We start from the raw sequence: 10,403 nt of genomic DNA on the forward strand, positions 1-10,403 counted from the left end.
GGGGCGAGCACAAGTAGCCTTCTTAAAAGGAAACGTATTTAATAATAAACAGAAAATTCAAAACATAAGGAGGATTTAAAGTATTTATTATTTACTACTGCCATTTCTTTCCTCAAGGAAATATGTAATGTAAAAAGGGACTTTTAAAAAAAATATATATATACTCCCTCAAGGAGTGTTTACTTTTTTATTCATTCATTTACTTTACATCATCATGAAACAGATGATATGACAGATGTGAATAACATCATTAGCAATCACCAGTCTACTCTATGGAAATGAAAAACAATCCCTAATGAATAATTCCTGGGCAAAGTAATACATAAAAGAACATTTTATGTTTTTTCACTATTTAACAACATTTAAGAAAAGAGCTCCAACAAGACCCATACGTATAACACAAACCCAGATAAGGCTGAAGCAATTAAAACAATATACAAAATAGACAATATACTGACATCAAATTAAAAAGAAATTAGTATTCCTGAAGCCTTACTATGAGCCATGAATCTATGAAAGGATTGGCATACAAATTAAGGAAAGAGAAGAGATTTGGCATCATTTACTATAAGGTGCAGAACTGCACTCGCAAACAATGGCGGTTGCTGCCAAATAGTTGCAATGAAGACTACGGTGACTTAGCCTGGTGCAGACAGATTTCCGTCTTATCAGAATATAAGTCTGGTACCATGCCATTTGGATTTCAATGTGGATGCTATTTCAACTGATACAGAGGAAAAAATAGCTCTGCAGGCAATTGGATAGCCCTACAACCAATCAGAGTCATTTTGTTGTAAACTAATTTAGCTCAACGACGCTGAGATGACGTGTCTGACTGTTGCTCTTCTTTACATCACCCATAATTAGTTCCAGACCAACCTTCAGGAGTTTTGCTCCACAGTGAAAATTTATTCTAAAATAGTGTCCAAGATATTCACAATCATGGATGATTTCAGTTGTGTCAGAGATTTAATACAGTTTTAAACCAATCTTGCTTAACAAACTACATTACCATTTCATTCCCCTAAGCTCCAAAATTAAGTTCAATGTGGACTTTCCCACAATTTTTTAGCTTCTCTCAAGGGTCGATGGTTATTTTTCCACATCTGTTTTCTGTATTATCTATTTTTTTTTTCTCAAATCTCTCCCAACAGAAATAAGTAAACCCAGCAGTTCATTGAATGAGACAAGCTCATTTCCCAATATATCTGAATGGGTGAAGAAAGACCAAAAAACTAAGTTAGGCAATAATTAAAGGGGAAATGAGGCTTTGCCTGGCCCCAGCTGAGGAAATGCTACTCTGCAGCTCAATGTGTGTTTTTTTATCCACAGTACATTGCAAAGGAAATCAGAAGGACAACAAATGTAAGCAATGATAGCAGACAGAAAATTGACGGATAAGCTCAGAGAGAAAAATAACCTTGTCTGGAAGAAGACAAAACGTACAACAACGTCATAGAGGGGAAAGTAGTACACTGAATGCCTTTATATCAGCTTCTAAATCGGAGACCGGATACAATGACCCTTCAAAGACAAAACAGTCAACGTGATAAAATAAATGGGAAAGAAAATAAGGAATTGCTCTCTAGAGGATGATCACAGAAACATTTGGACGTCACAGTGGAAAATATTGTATGGTTACATACAACAGACATTTGTATGGGTGTATAGGACATCTTTGGATTGTACTTTTCAGAGGCAACAGACAGGATTTTATTGATTTTTGAACATATTAAACACAAACACACAATAACATTGGCAAAGACAGTGAAATAGTTGTGGTTACTACATTTTTCATATAAAAAGATATCACATTTCACATATTAAACAAAAGTAAAATGACAATAAATCAATAATGAAGAAAACAATAGTATAACAACAACACCAAAAAGCAATGTCAAAGTTGTGCACGCTGATGCCCAAGAAACTCCAGTAACGGTCCCCGCACCTTTTCAAATTCTTCTGCCTTTCCTCTAGTTATATAAGTCGACCTCTCTAGTACAACAGAGGATGCCATCTCTTTCACCCACACATTTATCGAAGGTATATCCATTTTTTTCCAAGATAAAGCAGTCATTCTTCTGGCCTGCAGGAGACCAAAGTCGATCAGAATTGATTGTATTGAGATAACAGTAAAGTTGTCTGGATATATGCCGAGTATACACAGCTTTTTATGAGAGCGGTGGTGGTTCAGATAACATTTGCTTATAGTTTGACTGTATGAAATGTTTTAATTGTAAATGTTTTAAAAAAATGTTTTCTTGTAATGTGATAGATCTGACACAACTGATCAAATGTGAGAAAGTTGCCATTCATGTAAAGGTCCTCTATTTTACATACACCTCTATCAGACCAGATTTTAAAACCACCATCCGCTCCTCCTGCCCTGAAATATGCATCACCCCATATGGGGGAGACGCGGGATATGGGAGGAGTGTCTTTAATATACTGATGTGCTTGATACCAGATGCCAATAGTGTTTTTAAGGAAAGGGTTCTCTATTTTTTTTTTTCAGCTGTTTTGGCTCTGCAGAATACAAATATAGTGCTTGCTCAATATTCACTCAGGATGGAGAAATCCCTGTTGAACACTGCAGAGCGTAATTGAGCAGACCAATAATACAGTTTCAGATTTGGGAGTCTTAGCCCTCCCCTGTGATAAGGCAGGTACAGCAGGCCAAGTCTTAGCCTGGGTTTTTTATAATTCCAGATGAATTTACTAAAAATACTACTGAGCTTGTCAAAGAGCCCTTTCGGAAGTGGGAGAGGAAGCGATTGAAAACGGTATAAAAATAGTAATTTTAGTCATGTTTATACGGACAGTCATTGATATGGGCAGTGTCATCCGACAGGAACCCTTGTGATTGAAGTCTAAATATTTAATCAGATTCAGGTGCAAAGATAGACAGGGTCAAAGATTGCTCTTGAAACTTCGTCACGCACAGCCGGGACACTCTGGCTGCGTTCAGACTGCCAGCCAAAATCCGATTTTTAGCCCATTCAGATTTGAATCGGATCTCGATTTTGAAGTCGCAATTATATAACGTCTGACAAATACACGTGCTGAATGACGCTTCCGCTCGTTGCTACAGCAACCTATCAGACCGGTGAAGAATGTGGCCCAGTCTGAACAGAACCATATCCGATTTGGACACTTGCTAAAGGCAGTGTGAACAGTCAGCCCTAAAAATCGGATATGAGAAGGAATCAGATTTGAATCAGATCTGTCTGCAGTCTGAACGCAGCCTCTGAGTGCTGAACTTGACACACGGGGCCTTGTATTTTTTCAAGCCTTTAAAATGCACAACAGCGTTAAATAATACTGCGAGAAAGCAGCAAGCGTTCTGTCAGTAAACAGGTGTTAAGTTCCTAAACAGTCAAGCTGCGTTGGAGAGCGTTGATGAGTCCCTGGTGTGTTCAACCAGCCTCATTGGGATGAACCAAATGGTCTGAGGAAAGAGGGGAGTTTGGAAAGGAGGGGATTCTATTTGGTTAATTTATTTTTGTTTTAGGTCGTCTGTAGTCTGTAGTTTTAAGTAGTCTGATCAGAATCCTTATATTTAGATGTTATTTTTGGCACAACTGTGCAAAGGTAAAAATTTGCATAGTGTACACTAATTTCAGTTCTTGTTGTAGACACACATCCTTTTTGTATTTGCAATGGATGAGCTCAGTGCCTTCATAAACCATGGGTGGAAGGCTGTTTTTTTCTTTACTTTTTCTTTGGGTGTGGGGTTTTGTGTGTAGATGATTATGTGTTGTTAAAATGTCTGTAAAGCAAAGATTATGTAAAACCTAGAACTCTGACAAAGTTTGTGTCCTCTCAGTCCCCGTTGCCATGTTCAGTTAAGTTGCTGATATTCCACCAAGCACACAAAAGAAACGGTGGCAATCTTTAAAGTGTGATGTCTTTTAAACTCGCAATGAAAAAAAAATAAATGAATGTGGTCAAAATAAGTTGGTCGCATTTTGTCAGAGGCCTGACCAGCTATAATTGAAAACTGCCGCTTTTTACCAGATTACTTACAATTTTAAAGGGAAACGTTTTGTCGTTTTAATGAGCTTATGTGAAACTGCTCATTCTGTTGCTCATCAGTAAAGGTGGAATGAAGGAAGATAAGCTTTTATTTAAACAAAGCCTAACTATAATTGGAGTTGGGTATATATTGTTTGTCCATTTAAATGTTTTATATATCTATATATATATATATATATATGTATATAACCTCCGTTTATCTGTGCGCTAATTTTAACACGTGGAATTTTAATTAAGTGACGAACAAAGCACTGAGACATGGGTTCGTTCTCCAGCTAATTTAGAGGAATATATAGCTTTATTGATGCCTCGCCAAGAGATAACCAAGCATGCGTTCAGATCATGTCTCTTCTCTCAGAGGAGAAATTAGGCGGGTAGTTCCTGGATGTATCTGGCTTCACTTAAACCAGAGTGGAAGCAGTGGGTGGTAGTTAGAAGTACATCTTCCCAACAGCTCCAAATTTGTCTCCATTACATGTGGGGTTGGGAAATTTTTGCAAAGTTATTGAGGAAAGACCAATCTCACTGACTGCATGTCTGCATACACAGGGCCTGTCTAACACCTTGGTCATAAAATGGTTCAAATACACTAACAGCTCAATTGTGGTGTCTTGTTTTTTTTTTCTTTTTTTTTTTTCTAGAAATAAGTGTAAACAATTTAAGGAGTTGTAGGCCATTTTCTCGAGAACCTGAACCAGACTCTGCAATAAAAGTTGTGAAATAGTCATTGATCTTTTCATCCAACTTTAAGTAATGTAAAAGAGAAGGAGGGTCTGCTTGAGATTGGGGATCAATAGTTACTCAAAGCGTTCTGTCAGCATAAAAACATTTGCCAGAACAGAAAAGGCAGCTCCGTATCACCGCTTCGATCGGGCAGCGTGTCTACTTCCTCGCTGTATTATATTTTCACTCTGCTACAATTTCCACACCTGCCTAGGCCAATTGAAGTGTGTTGAGAACAAAAAGCCACCAGAGATGCCTATGCACAAAGGGTGTCCTTTGTCTTGTCAGAAATTATAGAAAATTGTTTTTTAACAACAGAGAAAATTACACTAAACGCTCACACCAAACTATATGGGAATGTCACAATAAATATTTCATGTAAATGGTGCTCAGCAGTGCACCATGTTATGTAATATGTTGCCTGCCAGTTTGTAAGCACACATGGAGCAAAAGTAGAAAAAAATAAGCAACAATTCTAATCAAACACACTATGAACGTTCAATCCCAGTGCCCCAGTGGAATTGAGAGCATTTTCACAGCTTTAATTTCTTTTCCATTTCAGGTGGAAGATATGAGTCGTGACAAGCCGGGGATATATTTGCACAGAGGTTCACAAGGAAAAGCACTGAGAGAGCAGAGGGAGCCTGAAAGAAGAAGTCCGTTCATAGTATGTGACCTGCAGATAACGGAGCCTGAAGACCAGATCATTCACACTGGGAAAGATGTGTCAACACCTTTCAGTCCCACTGAGAGGCGGATGGAAACTTTTGAAACTCATATTTAAAGCATGAAATCATTTTATCCTCAGTGAATAACTATCTGCTAAGACCCATTCAGATGAGTGCATTTTTTTTCCATATGGTTTACAGTAGTTGACAGTGAACGTTTACTGTGCACAGCACAGATGATAAAACCGCATGTGGCTGGTCGTTTGCTAATTCTCCCGCAGCACGTGCAGTTTAAGATAACTGGTGGCACATATTGCAAGGCTCCATGTAGTTTTTGACTTGATGGGTAATTCATTTCAAAGTGGACAAAATCAGGCCTTATTCTTTTTTTATTTTTTTTTATTTTAATCACTCCTGCTGCCATGAAATTGAATGTCCTCGTTACCAGTTGATAAATCATGTGGAAGACATGTAAACACTGTGCTGCAGTGTAGAGCTACATCAGTATATGCCCGGTATAATAAGGAACACTGGACTATAATTAATCCAGTGTTGACTTCATGTCCTCTTGTCAATTGTCCATATATTAACAAGCATCCTTGGTTGTCTGATCACAAGTGGACCGCTCTGAGTGCATCTGTTCTCATCTGGCATTTCAGTGCCTCTGCACATGGGTCTCAAGTGGCCACCTGTGATTGGATCTCAGTTCTGGAGTATACATTTGAATAAACTTGCGTCATTTGGGAGTGGGTGGAAAATTGTGCAAACATTTGTCTTAAAATAGAATGAATGGCAATCAAATGGTGTGTATAGGCCGCATGCAATGTACTGCGACTTGATAAAAACTGTGTGCGTGCGAGAGAAAGACAAAGTATTTAAACAATTAGCGGTGGAAAAGCACATCGAGTAGGCTCCGTCTCTCTCAGTAATATTGGATCATTAGAGTTTCATTGGCTCGATGTGCAGTCCGCTCTTTTCTGGATGCTCTTTTCATCATTCAGAATAACGTCTGTGTTCTCTACTTTCAAAATTTCAAAGATGTGAAATTGTAGAACAAAAATAATGAGGCAAAGCTCTGCCTAATAGAGAGGACATGAGCTCAACAGGAGGTCCTCCAAGGTGGCCCAATCAAAGTAAAGAGTGTGACAGTCCTTTGCAGCCCATGCCTTCAAATGAGATCTGAGTGATCTCGGAGCTACCCACCTGTGATCCTATAACCCAAGACGCGTGTTTTATGCCAGGCATGAACAGGACTTCGGATAAAAAGACAGACAACGGTGAGCTGTGGACTTCACCCTAAGCTAGTTGAATTCAGGATCAGCCTCTTCACTTACGGACAAGGCTACAGTGAATGGGACAGTGATTGGCACCATCCTCCAAACCTTGAGTTGAGCACCACTTTTATCAATGCACCACTTTTTAATTAATCCATCTTAATTTTTTACGGTCTTACAGTCTGAATTCACAAACACTCAATGAGGTCTTTATGCTTCAACATTTTACTTCATGAAAATTATATGACTCACTGTAAAGAAAATACTATTTTAATATTAAATAATATACTATCCAATAAAGGACTTCCCTGTCTTATGTTGATTTTTTTCTTCTTCTTCAGCTACACTTGAATTTCCATGTCCATGAAGAAAATACGAGACTAATGAAATCAGTGTTTGCTTGAATTGTTCCAATTTAAAGTTATCATGAGTAGGACCTTTTCAAAGAAAGTACAGGAACCATTTTAACTTCGACTGCTGTTTTATTGATTCCTCTCTTTCTTGTTCCCATGCCTGATTAAAAGCCTACTCAACCACAAAAGAGGCACTTGGAGAAGCGGGAGTCTAAATGGTCTAGGTGATTGCTGCGCTCCGTCTCTAATGCATGTACCGTTGTTGCACATCAAATACACACTGCCTGGCCAAAAAGTTGCCACAAAAAAAAAATTAAAAATGGTCACACGCTCAAATATTTCGTTGGAACGCCTTTAGCTTTGATCGCTGTGGCATTGTTTCGATAAGCTTCTGCAATGTCACAAGATTTATTTCCAACCCACGTTGCATTATTTTTTTTAACCAAGATCTTGTATTGATGATGGGAGAGTCTGACCACTGCGCAAAGCCTTCTCCAGCACATCCCAAGGATTCTCAGTGGGGTTAAGGTCTGGTCTCTGGTGGCCAGTCTCTGCTCCATGCATGCCAATGATTTGACCCTGCTCAAACAGACTAACATCTTTTCCACGACCACGGGATGTGTCTTTCGACACAGTTGTTTAAGAAATGAGAAACTACTCATTGCCTTAGTTGGGGTTAATAACTTGTTGCCAGCTGAAAGATAATCGCCCATGCAGTAATTATCCAATAGGAGGCTCGTACCTATTTGCTTAGTCAAATCCAGGTGGCAGTGTATATACCCACAATCAAATTAAGGATGTAGGAGCAGCTTTTGAATGGGTTATCAAAAGGTTTACAGCATGCATCTCAACCCAATCGTGCCAATATTTCCAATGGAGGTGGTTACATGGGCTATTAGTCTGATTATTAGTGGAATACTAGTGTCCTGACTCTGGTGTATGAGACTAACCAAAGCAGCAGTTTACACTAGTGTTAATGGGTTACAGATCTTCACCATGCACTGATACAACTTATACAAGTGCTCCCAAGTTTTGTTGCAACATTTTCTCCATTCTAGCTGCCTACTGTGATCATAATAACAACAATAATAATATTATTATAAAACAGGGACATGAAGCCCCCTGAGGCTGTGCAAAAAGTCTTTTTAAGTTGTATAAGAAGTTGACATATCAACCTGAGACCTGACCCAGATAGAGGTTGTGTTCTTTTTTTCCTCCTTGAGGAGAAGGGCTGCGCAAAATAACTGTGTGGTTGAACACAAACTTTAAATAAGATTAGAGATTCTGAGAAAATGAATACAAACAAGTCTGTCTACTCATTTGCACAAGCGTATAAAAAAAAAAAAGAAACTGTTCCAACAAAAGCTAAAGGAGACAATTAACAATGGCAATATGATGAGGAGAACTTACTTAGAACAATATAATGAGGGTAACTCCACCTTCAAAACAGATGAACATTATACAGTACAATATGCAATTAAAACATTTATATAATGTTATATAAATTTTAAATACAATAAATACAAATTTAACCTTAACCCTAACCCTAACATGTAAGGATTATGCTGAAGTAGCTGCCATTAAAATGGATAGCATACATAGTCATTATTAATGCCAGAGATGGAGGTCAAAGGTCAAGTGTACGGTGTGGGTTGAGGCCAAACCACAATGAAGCGGCGCACATTTATTATACATGCCACGCTTTTCTATTTCACATATGACAATTTACGGGCCAGACATTTGGCTGGAGTCTATCTCAGCTGCCAGCTGTAAATGTTGATTTACGTTTAATTGTGTGTCCGTCAGTCAAGTCAGTATTTCTTACACTTTCTCTTTCCTTTTAAGTCTCGTATACTTTCAGATAGTGCTCTTCCCTCATTCTGCAGCAGGTGACTGAGTGAACCCGATGCCACTTGATTGTCCAGAAAGGGAAGCATTAAAACCAAGAGGAGACACAGGTCTTCACCAGTGGGTCATCTTGGGGATGGATTGTGCTGCTTGTTTGCACACTTTGTCAAGCCTTTATATTCCATATGCAGTGCTCATTTTGAGTCGTAATGCCTGTTTTACATGGGTCACAGCTGATGTTAAACAGTTTCTTTCTTAGTGTGAATTCAGAAAAGCAAGTGTCTTTCAGAGATGTTCATTGCAAGGATTCTCACATAGGTCTCGTGTCTCCCGGTGACAAGTAGACCTTGAAAATCTGTTTCAGTTTAATAGCTGGACTTGCATCTCTGCTACCCTCTCTTAGCAGACAAAGGCAGGTGAAGTGGCAATGCTGTTTAGCTTTGTACCAATGAAGCCAGCATTCTCCTCCAAGGTTGCATTTGTGTCTTCATCTCAGCGTCCTATGTTTGACCTGCAAACTGATTTCTAATGAGGCAGGAATAGACACGGACAACTATAAAATGAAGGCCAACTAAAAGACCACAGTTTATTGATTAAAAAATGTAACTGTGTTACTTGAGGAAGTCATGTGATTTAGAAATTACTCTCCAAGGTCTGTGTTGAATGTGGCGCATTCAGGAGAAGCAAACTCTGTTGACAAGGCTACTTCAGCCTTGTCATGTTCTTTGCTTCCTCTACAAGTTAGAAATAAATATTGTGCCTTTTACACCACTATATTTTAGTTACGCTTTCAATTTGGGTTCATAACTAAAAGAATATTAAAAAAATATAATGTGAAAAATAAGTTATTGTAACCAAGTTTCAGAAACAAGACTGTTTCTTACCCTTCTACCTGTTCGTCTCAGTTCTCACCACTACTCTCCCCATCCCTCTCTTTTCTTTGCTTCCTCTTCCATCTTTTATCACAGGAACTTGTGGGACAAGGACGTACCCTCACCCTGAGTCTCACTCCCTGGGCTCTTCCGTGTCTGAAGACCATCATCCGTCTATGCATTCCACCCCTCTCATCCCTTCCCTTAGATCTCTTTCGTCATTTCCATCTCTCCACATCTATTTCCCTCAAGTCCTCACTGCCAATAAACTTCTTTGCACCAATTAAGGCGGAATCTTCATTAGCGAAGACTGTATTGATCCCAGGGGAGAATCGGCTCCACCTCTTACGGATGTGATGAACATATTGGTGCTTCAATAAATAAAACTCAAAATGTGCTGCAGTGCATGTTGTCCATCTCATCGTCCCCGGGTAATACTGCTGAAGTTTGACTAGGGCTTAAGTTAGCCCTCCTCAAGGGACGTAATATAAGACAAAATCTAAGATAACATTCTTAACCATCTAAATCTGCTGTCATCCACGCGTGTTGAAAGATGAACCATCCTGATCATAAAGTGGAAGTGTGTGCTTGATTAATAGCATAAGTAACAGCCTCTGAACACTATGACCA

General features: G+C 38.8%; 1 protein-coding gene across 1 annotated transcript in view; it reads left to right on the top strand.

Moving 5' to 3' along the window:
• The window catches only part of mlip (muscular LMNA-interacting protein), a 30,020-nt gene extending 21,862 nt beyond the window's left edge, over nt 1–8,158 (top strand). Inside the window, exon 11 of the mRNA XM_084561124.1 lies at nt 5,321–8,158. Coding sequence (XP_084417250.1) covers nt 5,321–5,542 — 222 coding nt within the window. The 3' untranslated portion in view covers nt 5,543–8,158. The remainder of the gene's footprint in view (nt 1–5,320) is intronic.
• The last annotated feature ends 2,245 nt before the right edge of the window (nt 8,159–10,403 follow it).

This window comes from Chelon labrosus (genome assembly GCF_963514085.1).
Source record: "Chelon labrosus genome assembly, chromosome: 15".
NCBI classification, from domain to species: Eukaryota; Metazoa; Chordata; class Actinopteri; order Mugiliformes; family Mugilidae; genus Chelon; species Chelon labrosus.